General features: G+C 42.0%; 1 protein-coding gene across 2 annotated transcripts in view; it reads right to left on the minus strand.

The window, feature by feature from the left end:
• TRAM1 (translocation associated membrane protein 1) overlaps positions 1 to 24,940 on the minus strand; it is a 39,281-nt gene extending 14,341 nt beyond the window's left edge. The window contains exons 1-8 of one of the 2 annotated variants that reach the window (XM_002710463.5): positions 24,564 to 24,940; positions 15,143 to 15,206; positions 13,020 to 13,141; positions 12,782 to 12,898; positions 11,524 to 11,582; positions 8,473 to 8,557; positions 1,265 to 1,335; positions 1,060 to 1,164 (exon numbers count right to left, since the gene is read on the minus strand). In XM_002710463.5, the coding sequence (XP_002710509.1) occupies positions 1,060 to 1,164; positions 1,265 to 1,335; positions 8,473 to 8,557; positions 11,524 to 11,582; positions 12,782 to 12,898; positions 13,020 to 13,141; positions 15,143 to 15,206; positions 24,564 to 24,686 (746 nt within the window). In that variant the 5' untranslated portion in view covers positions 24,687 to 24,940. Of the gene's footprint in view, positions 1 to 1,059; positions 1,165 to 1,264; positions 1,336 to 8,472; positions 8,558 to 11,523; positions 11,583 to 12,781; positions 12,899 to 13,019; positions 13,142 to 15,142; positions 15,207 to 23,701; positions 24,137 to 24,563 lie in introns of those variants that run through there. The other variant, XM_051843828.2, reaches the window with a different exon arrangement.
• Positions 24,941 to 26,405: the final 1,465 nt, after the last annotated feature.

Below are 26,405 nucleotides of genomic sequence, written 5' to 3' on the forward strand. Positions count from 1 at the left end.
TTTTTTTTTTTTTTTGACAAGCAGAGTTACACAGTGAGAGAGAGAGAGAGAGAGCCAGAGAGAAAGGTCTTCCTTCTGTTGGTTCATCCCCCAAATGGCCGCTATGGCCGGCGTGCTACGCCAATCCAAAGCCAGGAGCTAGGTGCTTCCTCCTGGTCTCCCATGTGGGTGCAGGGCCCAAGCACCTGGACCATCCTCCACTGCCTTCCCGGGCCACAGCAGAGAGCTGGACTGGAAGAGGAGCAACCGGGACAGAACTGGCGCCCCAACTGGGACTAGAACCTGGAGTGCCGGTGCCACAGGCGGAGGATTAACCTAGTGAGCTGCAGTGCCGACCTTTAGTTCTTCTTGAAATATCTAATAGTTTACAGTTAATGCACATTAAAACACAACTTTTCTTATTATTCTGCAAGAAAAATTCTGCAGTCAAATGTTTGGGAAATGCTGTACATATTACATAATGGGAGATACATAACACCTATTAGCCTACTTAAAGTTCTAAGAAATCTGGTAGAGAAATCTGCTTAAGTTTTTTGTTTAACTCACCTTTTTTTTTTTTTGTATGACATAGAAATATTGTTAAAACTATTTGTATTCAAAACATTTTCTGAAAAATAACGGACAAAACAGAAGCTGTGCTAAAGTATAGGATGCTCAATTCCCATTAAATATCCCAGTTTTACTTTACTTTTTTTTTATTCTGTTCAACTGACCCATCAAAATCTTTTAGGCTACATTATCTATTATTTCATTTTCTTCTGAAAGTATACTAGCTATCATTTCTTTTCCAAGAGGAAAATATGCAACAGACAAGGCAGAAGTTAGAAAAGTAAACTCTGAAGCTTTGAAAATTTCAAGTCCAATGCAGGATCTCTCCACCAGAAACAGACTGTATTTTAGGGAGTAAAATACCAACTCTGAATTGCTAAAACAGTTTCATTTTATTTAAACTGCTACTTACAGCTTAAAAAATAATATAAGTGTCAAGAACAAGAACCTTGGCAATCTAGGTACTGATGTTAATTATCCACAACAGAAGAACTAGAATAGCTAACTTACCCTTTCTGATACTTTTCATCACTAAAATAAAACAGGCGGGAAATGTGGAAAAGAAATTCAACAAAATAATGCAGCACCAGAAGAACAAGTCCGAGATGATTCAAGCTGTTAAAAAAAAAATTGACAGTGGATTAATTATCAATGAGGACAGAGTAGCATACCACCTGATCAATCCCTCTGACACACCCCAGAGAGCCCAACTCACTTCAAAAGATAAGCTCCAGCAATGTGAAAGAGGTAAAGGCCAATGTAGACAAGCTGACGAGGAACATCTTCCTGCAAGTAGAAAAATACATTATAAATTAAACCATGTTGGAACGTTTTTGTTCTTTTCGAGCAGGGTGGTAGGGTGAAAAATGTACAATAGAAGTAGGAGGCCTGAAGGCTACTCTGCTTTGCTATCCACCCCAGGCCCTTATTAGCCTCATGGTTTCAGGTCATTTAACCTCTGCTGGTTTCAGCTATTTTCATTTTTTTTTTTTTTAAGATTTTTATTTATTTATCTGACAGGTAGAGTTACAGAGAGAGAGAGAGAAAGATCTTCCTTCCGTTGGTTCACTCCCTAAATGGCCACCACGGCCGGCGCTTCCAGGTGCTTCTTCCTGGTCTCCCATGTGAGTGCAGGGGCCCAAGCACTTGGGCCATCCTCCACTGCCCTCCCAGGCCACAGAAGAGAGCTGGACTGGAAGAGGAGCAACCAGAACTAGAACCTGGCGCCCATATGGGATATCGGCGCCGCAGATGGAGGATTAACCAAGTGAGCCACAGTGCTGGCCCCTATTTTCATCTTTCAAAAGTGAATACTGTTTGTTTCAGTCTGATGAACAAAAATCCCTTTTAGGGTTAAGATCTAAGGTTCTTTTTCTAATAAACCTTTATTAATATTAATAACCATAGTTAGATGCTAACAATTTGAAGTCCCTCTAATATTAAAACTGCTAATTTGTCAGCAGTAAAGTTGCCTCTGTCTACCTGAAATAGAATTGGCATTTTTCAGTTCATGCTTTATTTCCTTTATTATCTTGATTAAAATTTTATCTTCTCATTTATAATACCACCTATTTGTATATCCTTTCTCCTCAGTAACTCTGTAAGCCCAAGTATCTAAATTTTACTTTTTTTTTTTCTCCCAAAGTTCTTAGCTGACTCAGTTATCTCAGAAACAGTGTTTTTAAAGATGTAAGTCAAGGGGCCAGCACTATGGTCTAACAGTTGAGCTGACACTTGTAACTCCAGTATCCCATGTATGGGCACTGGTTCATGTCCTGACTGCTCCACTCTGATCCAGCTCCTTGCTAATGGCCTGGAAAAGCAGCGGAGGATGGCCCAAGTCCTTGGGCCCCTGTACCCACGTGGGAGATCCAGAAGAAGCTCCTGCCTCCTGGCTTCAGCCTGGCCCAGCCCTGGTCATTGTGGCCATTTGGGGAGTGAACCAGCAGATGGAAGATTTCTTTTTCTTTGTCTCTCCTTCTCTCTCTAACTCTGCCTTTTAAATTAATAAATAAATGTTTAAAAAAAATGTTAAATCAAGACCCACTAATGGAGCATGACATCAAGTTAGGAGTCACACTAGCATCTTTTAAAATATGAAATAGAACAGAACATGCCTGAGTGCATAGTGCACTATATTATGAAGACTTTATTCAATCTTTTACAAAAGATTTATGTATTTATTTAAAAGAGTTAACAGACTGGCAGAGACAGATTTTCCATCCACTCATTCACTCCCCAAGTGGCCACAATAGCCAGGGCTGAGCGCTGAGCGCTGAGCCAGGAGCCAGGAGCCAGGAGCCAGATCCAAGTTTCCCATGTGGATACAGGGCCCAAATACTTGGGCCTTCTGCTGCTGCTTTTCACAGGCCAGTAGCAGGGAGCTGGATCAGAAATAGAGCAGCCAGGACATGAAATGGTGCCTGCCTATATGGGATGCTAGTGTTACAGGTAGCAGATTTACCTGCTATGCCACAATGCTGGCCTGTATCCAGATTTTACACACAAAAACATACACTGAATTATGATGTACAATCTCTCATCTTGGATTGCAGTAAAAATTTTTAATAAAATTATTTATAAAACACCAACAGTGATAAGCTCAATAAACACCGTTTACTGATGAAATGCCTATACCCCATTCCTACGCTGTGTTTCGGGAAGTTGTACACACACACAAGGCTTACATTAGCCTGGTTAGTACTATAAGTACTAGTTAGGATGGTTAAAATGGTGTGTTGATGTTGGCCAACTGAACTACTTTATTCTAGAATCTCACTAAACTCGTGCATCTAGTAAAGGTGAGCACAGGGCTCTACTGGTTCTCCTTTACTCCCTCCATCAGTGCAGTTACTTCACTAGATCTTCTGAGAACGAGTAGAGATTTCACAAGTCCAAATCTGAAATCGAAAACTCTTCTTTGACAAGAATAGCACAAAAATCAAGTGTCAGAGGATGGAATATAAGACAATCTGACTAGCAGGAGTATATTGCTTGGTACACTGGGATGCCTGGGAACATTCTCAGGGCATGGTACCAGGTTTATATGGTGTCTTCCAATTTAAGAGAAGTATCTCTGAAAATAAGAGGTATTAAGATCCTAATCATATAATTTTCAAATTTCTAAAGAAATATTTCCCTTACAGAATGAAAGATAGAAGGAAAAGGGTGTTGGGACAACATTCTGAAGTTCAACCACAAGGGACTTTCTGTCTTCTGTTAGAATAATTTAAGAAAAGTTCATGGTATCATCAATGCAATGTCATATGCTATGGATATAAGAGGTGTCACTAAATATGAGATTTGTGGAAATGAAATTAGAAATAAATTTATTCTGGTGGAAAATGTGGAAATCCAGGAATACAAGTACTTTAGTAAATTTCTATTTTTATAAGAAAATTATTTCTGGGCTAGAGTTGTAGCACAGCAGGTTAAGCTACTGCCTGCAACACCAGCATTTCAATGGCACCAGTTTGATTCCCAGCTGCTCCACTTCCAATCCAGCTGCCTGCTTATGTACCTGGGAAAAGAAGCAGAAGATGGCTCAAGTACTTGGACCCCTGCTACCCTTATGAGAAACCCAGATGGGGTTCCAGGCTCCAGGATCCAGGCCTGGGGTTATACCCTAGGCTATGGGAGCCATTTGGGTAGTGAATCAACGAATAGAAGATCTCTCTTTCCTCCCTGACCCTGTAACTCTGCCTTTCAAATAAATAAATAAATAAAATCTTTGAAACAAAATAAAATGCTTTTAGACATCTAATGAGGAAATCAGAAAAGATGATATACTCTGGAAAAACTTTGTTACATAATTTTAAAAAGTGATAAATGAGATGTTAATACAAAACTGCAATAGAAAAATATCAACAGCTTTCATGAAGTAAAAAAGCTTTTCATGAATAGGTAAAAAAAATTCTAATTGAATACTTTGTTATATTCAACTATATGTATATATAATTAAAACTGAGTATCAGAAATAAAACATTTGGCTATTTCATGACTTCCCTAAAAGTTCATATATTCAAGTTGGTGAAAAAATGATATTTTAAATCTTCTCATGGGCAAACTGGAGAGCAATTTATAGTGAAGTGTACCTGGTATACGTAATTCAATTTTTTTCCTTAAAAGAAACTAAGTTATCTGTGACTAATACACCTCTTGAACTGCTAATGGCATTCCCTTCTTCATTTGTCAGTAGAGTTGATTCAAAACAATCACTGTACTAATTTCTTCCAGTTAAGAATTCTTCCAGAAATAATTTTCGTAGAGTAAATTTTAAGAAACTGTTTAACACATATGCAGCTGTTACTTTCAAATTATGTTAATTACTTGAAACAGTTACTTTCAACTGTCATATGTAGGTGTTAAAAATAGTTTCAGTTAAGTTCTAAGTTATGCAAATTATTCCATAAAAATTAGATTGCATTTCTGGAGAAATGCCATCTGGCAGAAACTGATAAGAGCTTTGGGAACTGAAATGAACAAGTTAAAATGTCCCTCATAACTTACCATAGTCAGTGAACAAGATTTACACACGGATTTAAATGAAACTCAGAGGGGTTACGTCCACGGGTATACAAATACCCGATGAAAGCTTAAATTATTTGGCACTAAGACATCAAGAAACTGACCCAGTAGCACTGTCCAGTGAAACTTTCTGTGATGATGGATATGTCCTATAGCTTTCCTGTCTAAGACATTACCCACAAATGTGGCCATGGGCACTTGAAACATGCCTCGTGTGACCATGGTAGTCAATTTTGCTTTTAGCTAATTTTAATTAATTTCGACGAGGCTTGAGGCTATCATTTTGGACAGTATAGCTTTAGGACAACTAAGATTCACAATAGGAGCTTACTAAATACGGAAGAATCACTAGAAAATTATCTTAGGTCTAAAAGGATCTTTCTTCATCCTAATCCTTACAATCAATTGAGATAGTTGAACACTGTACTCTATCAAAGAAATCAACATGAAAAGAACTGTGTGCCATAGTACATGGCCTCTCACATGGTGTTATTTTCTAATCTTCACAGAACCAATGACTTCAGACACAGAACACACAAAGCACAGATACAAAACAGTAACAAAAACCAACAGTACAAACCATGAATTAACTATTTATAGTACATTTAAAAATACATCTGTAGGGGCCAGCACAGCAGGTAAAGCTGCCGCCTGCAGTGCCGGCATCCCATATGGGCATTGGTTTGAGTCTCAGCTGCTCCAATTCTGATTCGCCTCTCCGCTATGGCCTGGGAAAGCAGTGGAAGATGGCCCAAATCTCTGGGCTCCTGAACCCACGAAAGAGACTCAGAAGAAGTTCCTGGCTTTAGATTGGCACAGCTCTGGCTGTTGTGGTCATTTGGGGAGTGAACCAGTGGATGGAAACCCCCCCCCCCCCTCAGCCTTTTAAATAAATAAATCTTTTAAAAAAATACATGTGTAGCTTTGGGTAAAATGGAGATAAACTGGTCACTGGATGGGTTTTACACTTCTAATTAGGAAGGCTTCTCAAAATCAGCTTTAAAAAAATGTTTTTAGTATACACACATATACACACAACAGAACACAATGAATCCTCATATACTCAGAACCTAGCCTCAAGTTATTAACAGACGATTAAAGTTGTATCCTACTCTCCTATTCCAAAGAAATTTTGACGTAAATCCTATGTAGTATTTCATAAATAATTTTTTTACAATCTCTTGATAAGGGAAAAAAAGGTACTTGATCATTTTGTCAGAGGAAAAAGGTATGTCAGGAAAAAGACTGACGTGAGGGGTTATAAAATTAGAGGAGGGGTGGGTGTCACTGTACAGATGAAGTTGTTACTTGGGATGCCTGTACCGCATACTGGAGCACCTGTCTGAGTCCCATCTACTCTGATCCAAGCCAGCTGTCTGCTACTCAGCCTGGGAAGCACAGATGATGGCCCAAGTAGTTGGGTCCCTGCCACACACATGGGAGACTTGAGTGGAGTTCCTGACTTTTGGCTTTGGCCTGGTCCAGCTCTGGCTATTGTGGACTTTTGGGGAGTGAACCAGTTGCTAGCTGTTTCCTTCTATCTGTTACTCTTCATTTGAAATAAGAAATACATCTTTAAATAGAAAATAAAATTAGAGGGGCTGGCGCTATGGTGCAGCAGGTTAAAGCCCTGGCCTGAAGCGCTGGCATCCCATATGGGTGTCGGTTCTAGTCCTGGCTGCTCCTCTTCCAATCCAGCTCTCTGCTATGGCCTGAGATGGCAGTATAAGATGGCCCAAGTCCTTGGGTCCCTGCACCCACGTGGGAGACATGGAAGAAGTTCCTGGCTCCTGGCTTTGGGATCAGCTCAGCTCCAGCCGTTACGACCATCTGGGGAATGAACCAGCGGATGGAAGACCCCTCTTTCTGTCTCTACCTCTCTCTGTAACTCTTTCAAATAAAATAAAATAAATCTTAAAAAAAAAAAAAAGAAAACTAGAGAATATTGGAATATGTGAAGTTTAAGGAAGGAAAAGAAGGAAGAGAGGGCATAAAAGAAGTGGTACACTGGGAGAAATCCTCAGAACATAGGCAAGCAGCTTCTGTACTTAAAGCAAAAACGAGAGGGAGTTACAGGGAAACAAAGCTGATTTTTGTGAAACCAGGGAGGCCTGACTTCAGCAGGTGAGTGCTGCAGTGTTCCGTAGTTTACTCGGTTGTTCAAACATCTTTCCCATCTGCTGAAAAGGGGAGGCTCCACCTCTCAGGACAAGCTTCACTGGTGAATATTTAACCACAGTTTACTTTTTTCAATAGTGAAGTTGTCTCTGGGACTGACCCAGAGTACTGTTAGTAGTATAGGAAGTTGACTAATTCTTTTTGTATCACTTATGAAATAAACTGCAAAGCAGTAAGATCAAACTAAAATCACCTTAAAATCTGTTTAAATTTTATTTTAATTTAGATTGCCACCAACAGAATTTTAAAATGAGCCATTAATATGTCAACTGTAAAAGATCCTTTTTTTTTTTTTTTTAATTTATTAGACAGAGTTACAGACAGTGAGAGAGAGAGACAGAGAGAAAGCTCTTGCTTCCGTTGGTTCACTCCCCAAACGGCCACCATGGCTGGTGCTGCACCGATCCGAAGCCAGGAGCCTGGTGCTTCCTCCTGGTCTCCCATGCGGGTGCAGGGGCCCAAGCACCTGGGCCATCTCCACTGCCCTCCTGGGCCACAGCAGAGAGCTGGACTGGAAGAGGAGCAACTGGGACTAGAACCCGGCGCCCATATGGGGTGCCGGTGCCGCAGGCGGAGGATTAACCATGTGAGCCATGGCGCTGGCCCCAGATCCCTCTTAAAATAATGACTGAAGACTTTTTTCTAGACATATTTGAAAGATTTATTTATTTATTTTTGAATGTCTCTTACATTTACCTTTATTCTATCCATTTCAGATCTTAATTTTTGTTTTAAAGAATTTTTAAAAATTTATATGAGAGGTAGAGTTACAGAGAAGGAGAGAGAGAGAGGTATTCTATCCGCTGGTTCCCTCCCCAAATGACTGCAATGGCCATAGCTGGGCCAGGCCAAAGCCAGGAGCCAGGAGTTTCTTCTGGGTCTCCTACAGGGGTACAGGGGTACAGGGGCCCAAGCACTGGGACCATCTTCCACTGCCTTCCCAGTCCATAGCAGAGAGCTGGATTGGAAGAGAAGTAGCCAGGACATGCACTGGTGCCCATATGGGATGTCAGTGCTGCAGGTGGAGGGCTTAGCCCACTCTGCTGCTGTGCCAGTCCCTACCAAGTTTTAGTTTTTATGGAAGGGTAGAGCTGCGACAATGAAAGGGAAAGAGTCAAGTGAGAAAGGGATAGCAAAGACATGAAGAAACATTTAACTTCATAAAGACTTTTCAAAAAACAAATGATAAGTTTTTAAAACTTCAAATTCCCAGCTTACTTTTTTGGTTTTCTGGAAGTAGAGTTCAGGAAAAGCATGAAACCAGTAAGCCAACTGTGATATGTAGAAAAACTTCATTTGAAATCTGCACAACATAAGAAAGTGAAAAATGCCCTTAAAGCACATTTTTAAACAAAGTAAACAAATACTAGAAATCAGGATACAGTAAGTAGCTACCTTTGTGTAACCATCACACCACAATTTTCTACATACCTGTAACACCTCTTCAAAAGCCAATCTCCCAGGGATACTACCATCAGTCAATTCCCCTCTGCCTGTTCCCCTAATTAACCAGCAGGCAAAGAAGACTATTAACATGCAAGCTAGCTGGAAGGAGTCAGAGCCCCCTGTCTGTCAGTCATTTAATGGTGATCAGTATGTCACACCGGGTACTGAAAAGGTAAGAAACAGGATCAACCCACAGAGCTCTGAGGTTTGTCAAAACAGGGGCAGCAAGGGCAAAAAGGCTGACACAAGAACGAAGGCGCACTGACTAGCAATCTCCTGAAACCAGGGTGCTCCCAGTTTCAAGTCTCTTCTGGTATCTTTCATAGGGAGAGGTGGTGATTCTAGCTGGCTGTGACATGGAGAGGGCCCCAGGTAAATGGAGGCAGAGCCTGGATGCAAGAGAGGAGTAAAGCATAGATGGGCTCCCCAGGAGGTGAATCCTACTCAGTTTAGAATCAAAAGTCTCGGGCCGGCGCTGCGGCTCACTAGGCTAATCCTCCGCCTAGCGGCGCCGGCACACCGGGTTCTAGTCCCGGTCGGGGCACCGGATTCTGTCCCGGTTGCCCCTCTTCCAGGCCAGCTCTCTGCTGTGGCCAGGGAGTGCAGTGGAGGATGGCCCAGGTGCTTGGGCCCTGCACCCCATGGGAGACCAGGAGAAGCACCTGGCTCCTGGCTCCTGCCATCGGATCAGCGCGGTGCGCCGGCCGCAGCGCGCCGGCCGCGGCGGCCATTGGAGGGTGAACCAACGGCAAAGGAAGACCTTTCTCTCTGTCTCTCTCTCACTGTCCACTCTGCCTGTTAAAAAATAAAAAATAAAATAAAAAAAAATAAAAAAAAAGAATCAAAAGTCTCCTCCTTTACATTGTACAAGGCTATTTCCAAGTGTGCAGAAAAGTGTTAGTAAAAGATACACAGTTATTTGGATGAAAAACATTTCTGAAATCCATTCAGTTTTTCAAAATATACAATTCCATGAGTTTTCTGAAGACCACTCCTATGCAGAGACTTCAAAAAATTTTTTGCACCAAAATACTTTTTTTTACTTGCATTTTTCATTGACTTTTTAAAGTACTCCGGTGTCCCTCTACACTGACTTTTTAAAGTATTCTGGTGTCCCTCTAGTTCTCCCACCTGCCCTTTATTACGTTCCCCTTTCCCTCCCCTTATGAAGTCAAAAATAGAAAATACAAAGATATTTTAAATAATTTCCAAAGGGGAAAAAGGGGAAATACATACCCACATAAATATGTTTCTAACCCTGTCCACAGACATTCATTGAATTAATGTAACTTTTTAAAATCGGAGAATGACTAACAGTATTATTGCTTGAGCTTAAAGATATGCATGCTCCTCTGGCCTCAGAATCAGCTCTTAAAGCATTCAGATCTGGCTAAAAAGCCCATGAGAATTTCTTAAGTATGGAAAACCAAGACACTGTGGCAAAATAAATAAATAAATAAATAATGACCTAAATGAAAGATTTCTGTGAATGAGAGCCCAGTTGAAAGAACGGGCCATCAAAGAAGGAGGTACCTTTCTCTGAAGGGAGGAGAGAACTTCCACTTTGATTATGGCGTTATCTAAATAAGATCGGAGTTTGTGAACTCAAGAGGCTTCCATAGCCTTGGCAGCTCATGACAAGAGCCTCGGGTGATTACTAACATCATAAATAAGAGTGTCAATTATTAAATCAACAACAAGAGTCTCTGTGCACTTACTCCCATGTAGGATCTCTGTCCTTAATGTGTTATACTATGAGAATTAAATAGTCTTCAAACAGTACTTTATATTTTGTGTGTCTGTGTGGGTGCAATTTGTTGGAATCTTTACTTAGTATATACTAAGTTAATCTTCTATATATAAAGATAATTAAAAATGAATGTTAATGAAGAATGGGATGGGAGAGGGAGTAGGAGATGGGATGGTTTGCGGGTGTGAGGGTGGTTATGGGGGGAAAAACTGCTATAATCCAAAAGTTGTACTTTGGAAATTTATATTTATTAAATAAAAGTTTTCTAAACAAAAGATATGCATGCTCATGTCATTTCCTTCTTTCCTTTGGATCTTTGTCTGTAGTTCTCAGATCACAATGTATTACTGAGTACTGCCTAGGTAACAGGCATCTACAATCTAACTGGCACAACAAAGAACAAAAAATGAAGAGGAGACAGTTCTTACTGCCACCAAGGCACATTATGATCTTGGTGGGTAAAGGTATCATACACTTATATAAATAAAACAGCTATAGAACAATGGAGACAATATGTATATGCTATCTAAAGTACACGCCAAAATGACAAATTTGGGGATCCAAGAGAGCAATATAGCTAACATAGCAAGGAAAGTTCATGTGGAATAGCTGTACTAGAGCTGGGCTTGGCCAATGAGTACTTTATTTGAATGTGTCTGTAACCACTGAGCTCCTGTAGCACTGTACAGAAACCTCGTGGGCTAGAAAGATAAAAAATCCCTAGGCTAAAGCTTATAGAAGAGACTAGGAAAGAAGGCATGAAAAGAAGCTGTGAGTGGGACAAGAAGAGAAGCGAAAATATGGAAAAGGGGAAAGGAGGGAGATGAAAGGGAAGAGTACTTAATTGACATTATGGTGAAAATCAGTTGTCTCACACTAATGAAGGTGTTGAAAAGACTACAGACTGAAAACAGTACACACTATTTTGACAGTGGATCTGCCAAAGACATACTTTCACTCGTTTTATTAATTTGCCTACTACATCCCTAAGGAGAATAACAGGAATGAATTCTGCTTAATAGTGTCAAGACCATAGTACTTTAAGAAAGTCCTGTATAAATTAAATGACTTACGTCATCAGGTTATGAGGATAAGCCCTCCACAAGATAGTTGGGTCTGAGATGTAGTTTTCCTAAGAAAAAAGATATAAAGATTAGCCTATGAGTATAATACAAACTTCTCGGAAAATAATACAATATTTTCATTTCTTAAACATTTATACTTCTCTATGAGGGTGCCAAAAAAATCAATTCAAGTCAAACATTTTAGTTACTGTCAATTCAATTTGAATTGTTTACTTCAGCAAAGTGAAAAATCGATGTGACACATGCAGAACAAAGTAGGAAACAATTTTTGGCCTTCAAAAATCTTTCAATCCAGTATAGTAAAAAAATACATATATACAATCAAAGATAAAATAAGGAATATACAAGTAATGGTACATAACAGAGGAAAAGGCACTACAAGAGAGATACATTTTGCCTTGGATAATCAAAGAAGTGTTTTAAGAAAAGAGAGCACTTGACAGGAGACAGGATCAGAGTGCAGCCTGGTTTTAGGGAACTGTGTCCATAATATTCTACCCAGCTCTCTTTCTTACAGCTCTCTTCCTTACATAACCACATCTGCTTCAGTGAGAATTACTGCACATGTAACAACACCAGAAAACACTTTAAAAAGAAAAGTTCCCCATAGAACTAGAACTTTCTAATTTTTTTAAACAAAATACATAAAACTTTAATTTATATACTTGCATATTTGTAACGTATTATTAAAGCAGGAGAGTAAAATGGTATGAGCACTGGATTGAAAAGTTGGAGTTTGGTCGTCTCCAACAGAGTGTTATATCATGGGAGATTTTTTGCCTGCTATTGATCTCTAACACATCAATTTTAAAAATTTATGTGCCCAACAAAGGATGTAAACCATGAAGTACCATATAAAAGGAATTATTGTTGCTATTAAAGATGATCTCATTAGTTAGAGTGATATAATGAAGGGTTTTGATCACCTTAACTGAAAAGCCATACTTTTAAATTGCTTATATAAAAAATAGGAAAGAACTGGAAAAATCACAAGTCATGTAAACTAATAAGAGTATCACAGACATCTTAAACTTTTGCTATTACAGCAATATTTGCAAATGACTATAAGATATAAACATCTAGAATGGCAGAAAATGAGTAAGGTAACAGTAAATGGTATACAATTTTTGCTGTATAAAAACCTAACAGGGAAATTTATCACTGAACCTCTTAATTTACACTAGTTTATTGCAGAGTTCCAATTTTTAGATGAGGAAAGAGAATAATATTACAGGGACATACTTACAGAGATCAGAATGAATGTGCCCCAAACACAAGCGAAAAGGTAGAATGCACTAAGTTGACCAGATTCATTAAACTTGCTGTGTTTCGTTTTGGAGAAGTGCATTCGCCTGTTAATTTTCTAAAAATAAAAACAGCCATAAGTAATTAAGAGTAAATTACAAAATATGTTTAATATGGACTATCATATAAGGGAGATCTGGTACTTTACAAAGTATAGATTTCTAAGATTGAATACTTACATCCAACACATACTCTTGAATTATGGCATGAATAATTATCGCCACTAGCATGTAGAAGAAAACTGTAGCCAAATCTTTGATACCATAGTAATAAAGGGATGCTGATTCAGCAGCTTGTTCTTCTGAAGGCCAAAAAGGACACACATACACAAAAATATACATAAGATTATAAAAACAGCACTAAGTACAACATAGTTATGGAAACAAACAAAAGAAAGCTAACCTAATAAAAAAGTTATATACAAACATCATAATTTGCTCTTAGACATCTTGAATCTTAGGGGGCAATGGAAATCGAGGAAGAGACTATCTAGAAATCTAAAACTTCAGAAATTACTTACAAAGACTTGACACATGTTAGTTACAGCCATTAAAGACCAAAAAACAGGTGAGGGGAGGTACACTTTATAAACTGATATTAGCCCAGGGTTATAGGTTACATTGATAAAATTATACTTAGCCTATTTGCCTATCTTTCCAAAGAACCTTTGAAATTTTCCATCTCTTTTTCAAATTAGACACTACATTTCGATTCAGATGGAAAAACTGATTTGATTGTATCTGATTTAGTTTTGAGAGGCTGTAGAGATGGGGCTTCTATTAAAATTATTTTTAATCCTTGCAACTGCTTCAATTTTTCAAAGTAAGTCTTAATCAAATACTTCTGAATTGCTGCCATATATTGTTCTCAAACTTTGTGTTGATGGGAACCACTTAGGTAAAATCCCTGGCATATTCAAATTTTAGGACAGTGGGGTGGGCATTTGGCACAGCAGTTAGGAAGCTGCTTGGGAGGGCTCCTTCATCAGAGTGCCAAGGTTTGAGTCCCAGTTATGCTCCAGATTCCAGCTTCCTGCTAACGTGCACCCTAGGGGAGCAGCAGTTGTTGGTGCAAATAGATCCCTGCCACCCCTGTGGGAGACCCAGACTGAGTTCCTGGCTTCAGCCTGGTCCAGCTCTAGTTGTTGTGGGCATTGGGGAGTGAACCAATAGATGGATGGGAGATCTCCCTCCTCCTTCCTCTCCGTCTCTCTTTCTGATAAATTAAAAGCCTCGACAGCATAATAGTTTTTAGCAACTTGATATCAAAATCAGTAACAGATATTTATAAAACTATACTGAGCTGAACAAAAACTCACATTACATTTGAAATAAAAACCTGTGGGCAGGTTTACTGCCTGAATATGTTAATATTTTATTAATCAAATACCTCATCTTTTACCCATGCTGGTTAATCTTATCATCATACACAAGTACAATTATCTTGGAAAAACAACCTGATTTTCGTACAGCATGACTGAGAAAAAAAATTTTTAAATAAATCTAAAAATGTGGTTTGTATGCTATTACCAGATAATTCCTTAAGCTTCCTAATATTCTAATCAAAAACCATTCTCTAATAAAATTTTTTCACAACAAAAGATCATTATACGGTCAGATTATAACTTTCAAGTCAGAAAAACTGAACTTGAATATTGTTTTTAGAAGGTCTCACTTAACAATGATACTTTAAATAAATCAAAGATATATATTCCCAGAATTTTCTTTAAAAAAAAAAAAGATTTATTTAGAGAGGGAGAGAGATATTCTGTATGCTGGTTCACTCTCCAAATGGCCACAACAGTCAAGATTGGGCCAAGCCAAAGCCAGGAGCCAGGAGCTTTATCCAGGTCTCCCATGTGAGTGGCAGGGGCCCAAGCACGTGGATCATCTTCTAGCTGCTTTCCCAGCTGCATTAACAGGGAGCTGGATTGGATATAAAGCAGCTGGACTCAAACCAGCACCAATATGGGAATTCGGTGCTGCAGGTAGCAGCTTTATCAGCTACGCCACAACACTGGCCCCCAGAATTTTCTTATGAAAAGATCAAAGGGCAGAGAAGGCATGGAATTTAAAGTCCATAGACAAAAACATATATAAACACCTAATATGTAAAACTGATGTTCATATAACATGTAGGATGAAGCCAACTAAAAGCATCCAGAGTTGCATTACAAAATAATGTTCAGCCTGATCATGGATGAGATCTGTGAAGATTAATGCAGAGTCTGGGGTTTGTGTATATTGCCAAGTCTGTTCAACTGAACTACTTAAAACAGGAAATTCTTGACAAAAGTACCTACCTGTTGCAGGGACGGTCACATTGTACTGAAGAGTAACAAAAATAATAGAAGCCTTTGCTGTTATCTAGAAAGAAAGAAAAAGGTCAAGTCAATACATGGCCCTCCCCCAAATAAGGAGACCAGAGGCAAAGATATTATCAGCTGCCCCCAGATCTAAGAATCAAAAGTATGGGCGCTCCTGTCAGGCACAGTGAAAATTCCTGATCACAGGAGCTTGGGAGTTAGCAAAATTTATCAGAAAATTCTTTTTTTTTTTTTTTTTTTTATTTTCAGAGTACTTGGCTGCATTTAGATGAGACTGTATAATTCATCCTTAACTTTTAAGATCTCACAAGAAATACCTTCCTGCTGTTCCATCAACAATGGTTTGACATATAATGACTCTACTCTAGGCCTATCTAAACACTGAACACAAAGTTCCTACCAAGAAAAATTGAAAATTAATAGAACGAAAGGCCAATTAAATGAGGAAAGTGGAACTCAGGGTCTGTGGTACTGTACCATGTCGATCTCACCTTCATGGCACAAAGTGGTCAGGAAATGTCTTATGGACTAATTTTTGGTAAAAGTCACAACAGAAAATAGCACTGCTTAACAGCTGTAGGCCACCAAGCACAGTGCCAGACAAAAAAAGATAAAATGAGACAGAAGAAACAACCCTGGATGACAAGCAGCTCAGCAGTGCCCCCCCCCCTCCCGGAGAGGGCAACACACTGAAACGTGGCACAATCAGTGCCAATAACTTATGCTATGAGAACTCAGGATCAATGGTGATATTCTTGTTTCTGAAAGGCTTCTCAAGTGAGGTGGTGCTGGAGCCATGTCTTGTTGGAAAACAGAGGTTCTCCAGGCACAAAAGGGAGAATGAGGCGAGTAGCACATGCCTGGAGATACAGAAAGTGCGAAGGTCAATCGGTGCCAACTGTTGTGGCGGACCAGGTCAAGTCACCGCCTGTGACACTGGCATCCCATATGGGCACTGGTTCATGCCCTGGTTGCTCCACTTATGACCCAGCTCTCTGCTCATGTGCCTGGGAAAGCAGTAGCAGATGGCCCAAATGCTTGGGTCCCTGCACTCATGTGGGAGACCCTAGGAAGCTCCTGGCTCCTGACTTTGACCTGGCCCAGTCCCAGTCATTGCAGCCAGCTGATGGAGATATGTTTGTTTCCCTCTTTCTCTCTTTCAAATAAGTAAATAATTTTTTTAAGATTCACTTTATTTGAGTTAGAGTTACAGAGAGAGAGGGAGGGAGAGACAGAGAGATTATGTCCCATCTGCTGTTTTACTCCCCAGATGGCCACAATGGCTGGAGCTGGGCTGATCTGAAGTCAGGAGCTTCTTTGGGGTCTCCCATGTGGGTGCAGGGGCCCAAGCACTTGAGCCATCCTCTGCTGTTTCCCAGGTGCACTGGCAGGGAGTTGGGTTGGAAGTGGAGCAGCCAGGACTTGAACCAGGCTCCCATAGGGGATGCAGTGTTGCAGTGGGCAGCTCAACCAGTTATGCCACAATGCCAGTCTCTAAATAAATAAATCTCAAAAAAAAAAAAAAAAAAAAAAAAGGTGCAAAGATCAAGTAGCCATAAACTCAAGGCTAGGCCTAGGGTGCACACCAGGGTACGGTAGAAAAATGTAGACACATTATAGGATGCTAGGAAGGACACTGTGGAGTTACGTAGTGTAGATTTTATTTTAGTGCCATTGGAGAATGCTAGGAAGGGGAAGTTTATTTTTGTCTTTTAGAAAGACTGCTGGCTGTGTTCCACCAAGGGGTTCCTCAAGCCCCCTTGGTTCCATTCTCTGCAGAGCAACCACAATGACCTTCTGCCTTGTTACTACGCGGCCCACTTTACTGCCAAAACTCCTTTACTGGATTCCCATCTTTCTAGGCTCATGTGGCTTACACAATTCTTTCTGTTTGGACTCTTTCCCTTGTCCTCTGCCCTCCCCTCAGACCACTTCCGCCTGCTCCCTTGCCCTGCAGTTCCTCCTACCCTTCTTCACTCAAGTCGGTCACACCTTTTCAAGGAAGCCTCATCTTTCTAAGGTAGGTCATTTCCTTCATTAGAGCACCTCAGAGAACAGCATTCCTTTCTTCCAAAGACATCCTCTGGCCTGACTGCATTTGTAATTTTTGCCTCATCCTCTTGAAAGTAAGGTCCATAAAAGCTGAGACCACAGCCTGGCAAGAAGCTTGCCATATGTTAGGTGATTGGTCAATGTTAATGAATAAAGAAATACCAGACAAATTCAAATTGGAGTGAGCAAGCAAGCCAAACATAACATTTTTTGCAGGAGACCACATGAAAGATAAAAAGGTTTGACTGAGGCAAGTGGTGATGGGACAGAGAGGCACTTCTGAGGCAGAATAAGGCTTGGAAAGCAAGAAGGGGCCAAAAAATGATTTATGGATGCTTGTAGCTTAAACAATTAGGTGAAAAGTAACACAATTAATAAAAATGTAGAATACTAGTGAATAGCAGGTTTTGGGCCAAAAGGGAAGAAATCTGAGTTTCAGACAAACTACCTGAGATTTCTATGATGTGCAGGAGGAAAGAACGGGGCAGCTAAAATCTAGGTCTAGAACTCAGGAGGGAGAGCCCAGCTTAGACAGAGATTTAGAAGGCTCAGACAGCAGCTGAACTGTACAAGTACATAAATCATATTCTGAAGGGCAGAGCATTCACACAGAAAGCATCACACCTGTTGTATCAGCAGAGAAAAGCCAAAGCTTCAAGTCCTCAAAACTAAGGAAAAAATGGTCAGAGACATGGAAAGAGAATGAAGAGAGCCTGGCATCTCAGAAGCCGAGAGGGGAAGGTTTCAAAAGGTGCAGTTAAGAAAGTCAAAGATTCAAAAGAGATGTGGCAGGCAGAGAGCAACAGACTGGCTGTTCTAAGAAGTCGTCCGTGGTCACAGCCTGAGTGATTCCAGCGTAGTACCAGCACACGTGACACCACAGTAGACTGAGAGACCTAAGAGGCAGGGCACAACAGGTTAAGCCAACGCTTACGATGCCAGCATCTAATACGGGAGCTCTGGTTCCAGTCCCTGCTGCTTTGCTTCCAATCCAGCTCCCTGCTAAAGTACCTGGGAAAACAGTGGAAGATGGCTCAAGTATTTGGGTTCCTGCCACCCTTGTAGGAGACACAGATGGATTTCCCTGCTTTGACCTGGCCCTGACCTGGCCCAGACCTGGCTGTTACAGCCATTTGGGGAACAAACTGGCAGATGTCTCTCTGTTCAACTGATGCTTCAATATACCTCAGTTCGGCCACTCCAGGGTTCATATCCTGGACTTTATCATACAGGTCTAATTTATAAACTGAGATTGTCTGTCTGTTGTTCTGCCTTCCAAATAAGTAAAATAAATACATAAATAATTGTTCATGGAAAATGTGAAAAAAAAAAAAAAGTTTAAAAAACCAAAAAACAAGAACCTAAGAGGGACAAAGTGGTATCAGGTAGATGCCAGGCCAAGATTTGTGCTATTTTTAGGAGGAAGAGATTGAGTTTGTGCTGGGGCAATAGGGAAAATGCCAGGAAAAAGGGAGAAATGACACATACCGAATAAAAAGGTGATGACGGATGGAAAGACATGGTAGGGAATGAAATTTTAAGGATAGGATACCTCTGAACGATGTTTCTTTTTTAGACTAGGAAAAAGGTAGTATAGTTTGCATAAGTATCCCTTACCCAGAATGCTTGGGACCAGAATTTCAGATTTTCTTGGATTTTGGAATATTTGCATATACATATTAAGGTATCTTGGGGATGACTCAAATCAAAACAGAAATGCATTTGTTTCATTTACAGCTTATGGAAATGGCCTGAAAGTAATTTTATACAGCATCTTTGATGAGCCATCACAGGGTCAGGTGGGCAACATTCCACTTGCTGTGTCACACAGGCACTCAAAAGTCAGATTTCGGAGTTTTTTTTTTTTTTTTTTTAAATCTCAGATTAGGGAGATGAGAGATAAGACAAGTAAATTCAAAGAGCAGGAAAGTAAAGAAATCCACCTCTGAAACATTTTCCCTGGAAGGAAAATGGAATGTCATCCACTAAGCATAATAAGGAAGGATGAGTATGCATGTAACTCTGGAGGGGTAGGAGCTGGCAGGGGAGTAAAAAGATCACTGGCTGTTACCAACTTCCCATGTTAGAACTACCAGTGCTTACACTGTCTCTCAGCACAAGGCTGACTCTGCCTGCTAACCCTCGGCCATCTGTGATGTGAGGTCACAGAAAAGCCAGACACGTAGTCTCCCCCTTACCCCATGGTTTCACTTTTCAGTTTCAGTGCTGTAATCTGAAAACAGTACACGGAAAATTCCAGAAAATAAACAATTTGCAAGTTTAAAATTGCATGCCACTCTAAGCAGTGTGATGAAATGTGTGTGTCATCTCACCCCAGGTGTTAATCATCCCTCTGTCCAGGATACCTGGGCTGTGTGTGCTACCTGCCGGTGAGTCACTCAGTTGTAACAGCTGTGCTTCTACAAGCAACCCTTACAGGGCAGTCACGATGCCTACACCATTCACCTCCCTTCATCTCCTCAGGTAGGCACAGTGTCATCTTACATCATCACAAGAAGGGTGAATGTGCTACAGTAAAATGCTTTCAGAGACCACACTCACGTAACTTGTATTGCAGTACTTTGTTATAACAGTTCTATTTTATTATTACATTTGTTATCGTGATAGCTGTTAATCTTCTACTGGGACTCATTATTAAATTAAAGTCTATGATGGGTATGCAGGTATATTATATACAGGGCTTGGCACCATTCACAGTTTTAGGTATCCACTGGGGGTCTTGGAACATATCCCTTGCAGATAATGGAAGACCACTGTGGCACAGCAAAACCTGAGGAAGCAAAGCAAAGCACTGGAGAAAAGGAAAGGGGTCCACAGCACCCTAAAACAATGAACCAAGGAGAACACTGGAATACAAGGAGTAGAATGAACAGGCAAACAAAATGCAGGCTGTGGCTCAACTCCCTGGAACTCAGGATCTGGAAATAAATTAGACTTGTATGACGAAGTCTAGGATAAGAACCCCAGAGTAGCTGAATAGGTATACTGAAGCATCAATTGAACAGTAAAGGCTAGTAAGGCTACTGTTAAAATTCAGGTCAATCACAAGGATTCAAATGATGGCCTGAGTTTCTACGGCAATGCTACTTCCATGTGATTATTTTTAATAAAGTTGACTACTGAAATTCACTTACTCTTTTTGTTTAGACTGTGTATAGAAACACACACACGCACACGCACACACATTCTCCCTCACACCCCACATCCCTGTTTCTACTTTGCAACATGAAGTCACCACTATCACAGTTGAGGTAACTTTCTGCTAAATAGTCCTTCACAAACAAGTGAAATTCTTCAAAGATAAATTTAGTATCAAATTCTAAAAGCAACAAAAATTAGATTATACGTTTATGCTAGGCTTCCAAATAAAATTAAAATCTGGCCTCCAGCTGGTTTAGCATGTAACATTAAGCAGAATAAAAAGGAAAAATACAAACTGCATACCTCCAAAAAGTTTAAGGAAACATTAAACCAGTAATCAGCCCCCCTAGCTTTTTCCAGGCTTCTTGAGTCTGACATTCTAGCCAGCATAAAACAATAATTAATTAATAGTAAGATGCACTGGTTTAGAAAATAAATATGCTACAGAAGTTTATAAGGCATTCGAAAGTAAAAATAACAGTTTATGACACTCTGGGGGCATTTATATCACTGTTGTCCATTTACAAGAAAAAAACAGATTTATTTAGATACAGGTTACCACAATCTAATGCTCTAATTCAGTGTTGTATGCAGTATCATGAGTATCACATTGTATCTTCAAGTGGTCATGAGTTGGAGCTCTGTAGCTCCTCTTGTTATATGTTAGCTATTCTGTATTTGTTAAGAGGAAGGTGTACTACTACATGAACCCAATTCCTGCAAGGGAATGCTCATTTCTGGATATCAAATTCACCAGCTTATTGGAGAATCTCGGCCTTCCAGAGGAAGTATTACTCTCCTGAATCCCTGATTCTCCCCTCCTCTTCCTCATTCTCATTCAGAAAGCTTCCCAAGCATCCTTATGTTTTTTGCCCATTAAAATTTTCCTAACTCAAATGCCAAGCCAGTAATTACAGACCATAATTTGTAGTAAGTGGACAGATACCATAATAAACTATAGCTTCAAAATCCGTAAGTAAATTTTGATAATGTAATGTTCCCTGGAGATTACACTCTTACATTTCCTGGCAATCAACTGTGTTCTTCTTCATCAACATTTTAAGTAAATAACCTTTTCAGATGTTGCTGGGCTCTTCTATAACATAAAAACACTGTCTTCTATTTTCCAACTTTGACAAAGTTCCAAGGAGTAATATCAGCTACTACTTACTGTATGACTCTTATCAACCCAACATCGAACTAGGCATTATACATATGACTGGTCTAACTTAATTCTCAGAATAGTCTAATGGGCCCCACTTACAGATTAGGTAGTCCTATGTTCTGGATCATCCAGTTAGAGTCCTAACTTGAACATGGATCCCTTTAGAATCTGTAGTTTTTGGTATAGCAATATTGCTTCTTCATTTTGGCTAGTAATCAATCAGTTACGCCTTTGTTGATTTCACCATAAATCCTGACATTTCTTCAATACACTTACATAAAAAGCTCAGCAGCTTTGCCAAGACATCAACTTCTCTATTATTGCAGCACAACTAGAAAGTCAAACAGCAAAGCTAACCTAGTCAATATTTTCCTAAACGTAGATAACAAGCTTTAGACTCTTAAAACTTAAATACCTTGCATAAACTTCCCCCTTCCCTATATCACATTAACATTCCCATGTGAATTGACTTTAAAAACTTCTAGTTAGTATTTTTTTATTGTGTCTAGATACACAAGTTTTACAGATTTACACAAAGGAAAAATTTTATTCAGTTAAAAAAAAAACCCTTAACCTGTGAGGCAAGGTTTGGGTGGTGAACTTTCCTTAGAAATCTGATAAGAGAATGTTAGTTTACATAAAAGCAAAGTTATACCATCCCTGAGTATCAGAATATCTGATTTATATTACTTTTCATTCAGAGTACTGCAAATATGCCTTGCAGGCAACAGTACTGTCCCCCACCAGCCTGCTTTTTAGAGTCAGGAACTCTGACCATGTGGAGATGCGTTATGGCAAGTTACACAAAAGTGTTGAAAATAATGCATATATAAAAAGTACTACTTTTATTATCAAAGCAGAAAGAATACAGAAACATCAAATTCTGAAAGTGAGTAAAAATGCTTAACATTTTATTTTTAAGGTTACCATTCACAAAATGCTTTGTAAACTGTCAGACGCCTTCTTCACACCATATTACCTGATCCGTGCAATAATGGCTCAGAGGAGACCAGTACAACAAATATTACAGGTGGGCCTCCTTAATCAAAAAATCCGAAATGCTTGGAAATCTGAAATTATAAAAATTTTTTTTTCTTTAATTTGAAGGCAGAGAAAGAAGAGAAAATGAGCACAAGTGCTCCCACCTGCTGATTCACTCCCCAAATGCCAGCGATGGCAGGGGCCAAAGCTGGGAGTCTGGAACTTAATCCAGTTCTCTCCCATGGGTGACAGGAACCCAATTACTTGAGCCTTCACTTGCAGTGTCTCCAAGGGTCTGCATTTGTCAGGAAACGGGTCAAGAGCTACAACCAGGCATTCCAAGGCAGGGGCTGGCTTCTTAGCCACCAGACCAAATCTCTGCCTGAGCACTGACATGATGCCCAAAAAAGTTGTGGATTTTAGCATTTTAGAGTGTATAACCTGTGACGTCTACGCAAATATTCTGAAATCAGAAAAAAATTCTGGTTCCAAACATTTTGGATATGGGATAATCAAACCTGTAATTCCTACATATGAGGGAAAAATCAAGGCTCAGATACGAATCACGTGGAGGTAAAGCAGCAGAGCCCAGCCTGAAATGAAGCTTGCAACATGTTAGTTTCCTCCTGCCTTCCCTTCAACGATCTACACCGGCTGCTTCCTTTAGCGGCGGTTTCAATAACAGATACGAAACTAACAGGGATAAAAAGTATCTATACGTAGATCCAGAAAAACCCAACTGAAGAGGAGTGAAAATAAGGTAAGGTACTGCCCAATTATAACATTGTTTAAAAACCCCCAACGAGCGCCATTTAAAAAAATTATTCATCTTTTGGTCACTGGCAGTCTCGTTCCATGGGTTTTCCTTAAGGAAAGACTTTTCATTTCACTCATTTCTTAAGCACGTCCTATGTCCCAGGCACTATTCTAGGAACTGAAAAGAAGTATATATATACACACATACACACACACACACACACGTAAATCTGCCTTCGCTAAGGCTACAAGCCAGGAAGGAGGAGACAGAATAAGTACGTAAAACAGTACATCTGATGTGACGTAAGGGCTCCAGAGAAGAATTAAAAAGGGAAAAGAAAAGGAATGGGTGTGTGTAGTGGGGAGCGGGGGGTGGGGGGAGTAGGCGGTTACACGTTCAACCTTGCAAAGTTTATTACCCGCATTCAACAGCTGTTAAGTCAGTCATCAAAACCCGAGAGCTGTGGGAAGAGAATTTACACACTCCTGACAGTCTCATCCTCTCCGGCTTCAAGAAACGGAATCGCTCGAGGCTGCCTGGCGCTGCCGTTCCGCACCTCCATTTACGGAGCAGCCCTCGTCGGTCTAGGGCAGAAAGTTCGCTGAACTCTCCGGGAAGAACATCGGTGGAAGAGGGGAGAACCGAGAGCGCCCAGCGTGCCTTTCGGGGTGCCGGTGCCCGGCGGCCGCCGCCCCTCAAAGCAGCCAGCAAAGACGCCCGCCTGGCCCCAAGCTCGGTCCTCCCAGGGGCGCCCCTGTCACTCGGGGCCTGCGGCCTCGGGGCCGGCGCGCCTCCACTTCTGCCGAGCTCCGGCCACCAGGACGCCCCGGGCGGCCAAGGCGGGCCACCCCCAAGTCCGCCCACCCGGTCCGAGCCAGCTCGGCGCGCAGGGGCCGCCCCCGCCCGCCCGCCGGCCCCTCGCCGGCTGCCACGTAACCCTTCGCGGGAACCAGGAACTGCGCGGCGCGGCCGGCGGGAGGGGGCGGCGGCGGGGTAGGGCCGGAGGGGGCGACGCGGCGGCCCCCCGGCGCCCCTCGGGCGGCGGCGAGGCCCGCGGGGGCTCGGCATCCCCGGGGCCGGCCGTGAGGGGGGCTCCGCCGCCGGCACGGTGCAGGGAAGGCCCGCACCCTCGGGGGCCGCCGGGGGGCCGCGCCTCCCTCCCCCTCCCCCCGGTCCGAGCCCCCTGCGGGGTCCCTGACCACTGGGGCCGGGGCGGGCAGCCTGGGCCCCGGGCAGGGCGGCTGCAGGACGGGCGGTTGGGGGGCGCGGGGCGGGCTCACCTCGAACATGAGCCCCAGCAAGAAGACCATCGCCACACAAGAGACGATGTCCGCGTGATTCTGCAGGATGAATTCGTGGCTCAGGACCGGGGGGCTCTTGGTGCTCTTCTTGCGGATCGCCATGGTGGGGCCGCCGCCCGTGCCTGCAGGTGCTCCGCTCTTCCCAGCTGCTCACCGACTCACTGCCGCCGCCGCCGCCTCTCCTTGGCCGCTTCTCACAGCCCCGCCGCAGCCGCTCGCTGGGGCTTCACTTCCCATCCCACAACCAGTACGCAGCCGCCGGGGCCGCCCGGAAAAAAAAAAAAAAAAAAAAAAAAAAAGAAAGAAAGAAAAAAAAAAAAAAAGCGAGCCCGCAGCGGGAGCGAGCATGCGCAGCAGGGAGAGGACGCTCTCGCGTGCTGCGTCCGCCCTTTGAGAGCCCACAGCGCCACCTGGGGACCGGAGGCCGGTAGGACCGAAGCCAAGCGGTGCGTCCCTGCCCGTGGCAGGCCGGGGGTTGGGAGTTGTTTGGGGCGCGAGGCCCCGGAGAGCGCTGCGGGTCCGAGGGCGGCCGCGCGCTGTGTGCGCACACCTGCAAGCACGCCTTCCCGCCCTCCTGCCGTCACCGGCTTGCCTGCAGAAGTCTGCTGACACGCTGATGACAGTCCGTTCTGTGATCCGCTGCCGGACGTCTAGATGATCCCCAAATTACTTCTGTGGCCCGCCTACACAACGCACAGAGCGCTTTCTCCGGGTTAGCTTCTGCCTTCAGAGTCACCTCAGGGTTAGTTTCAGCACTCTTGGGGGCTTTTTCCTCCTAAGTTTGCACTAGCTTTAAAAAGCAAACAGAAAACTGTCTCTATCCGAGTCCCGCCAGTCCATCCCAATCCAAACGCTCCACCGGGCATGAGGCTGAAGATGATGGGGTCAGTTTGGGTTTACTTGCTTCATACTTTATATTAACGGCGATTTTTTAGTAATCCAGGAGATGGTAAAGTGGGACTGTGGATTCGATGTTCCCGTTCATCCTTCTGCCTGAACCAGGAGTCCTCACTAATTCCTTTCCTGATGAATTGCACCACTGTTTACCCATTTGCCAAACCTAGAAACCAAAGTCATCGCACACGGGGCCCTTTGGGGCCGATCCATCACTACATCCAGGTGATCCCAACCCTTCCCTGCTTCTCACTTCCACAGCCCCAGGGGAGTCTCATCTCTTGCCTAGGATGTTGTTACAACTCCGGTGGAATCATTTAGTGGTTTAAGAATACGGGTTTTCTTCTTATGGTTTTTCTAAAAAAATTATTTTTTAGCTACAGGAAAGGTAAAGTGAGCGAGAAAGAGAGAACGAGCTTGATCTTCCATCTGGTTCACTCCTCAAATGCCTGCAATAGCCAGAGATGGAGCAGGTGAAGCCAGGAGCCAGGATCTCCAGCTGGATCTCCCACGTGGTTGGCAGGGACCGAAGTACTTGAGCCATTACTTGCTGCCTCCTGGGGGGCACATTAGCCAGAAGCTGGGCTGGAAGCAAATCCCAGACACTAGGATAGGAGATGAAGGTGTCCCAAGCAGTGGCTTATCTCACTGCACCACAACACCTGCCCCATGGGGAGAGAGTCTTTGAACAAGATTTAAAAAAGAAATGAAATATGTTAAAATGAGTTGAGGTTTCAGGGGAAATACAAATCAAGGGGAATAGGGGAGGCACAAGGAAGTGACGTTTTCCTGAAGAGCTGAGGAGATGAAGGAGCAAGCCATGGGCTACAAAGTGGAGACAATGGAAGTGCCGACTTCCACACTTAGGTGAGATGACTGAAGGAAAGTTAGGGCTTAGAAAGTTAGGGCTCCATACATTTAGTTCAA

Source organism: Oryctolagus cuniculus, chromosome 6 (assembly GCF_964237555.1).
Source record: "Oryctolagus cuniculus chromosome 6, mOryCun1.1, whole genome shotgun sequence".
Classification (NCBI taxonomy): Eukaryota; Metazoa; Chordata; class Mammalia; order Lagomorpha; family Leporidae; genus Oryctolagus; species Oryctolagus cuniculus.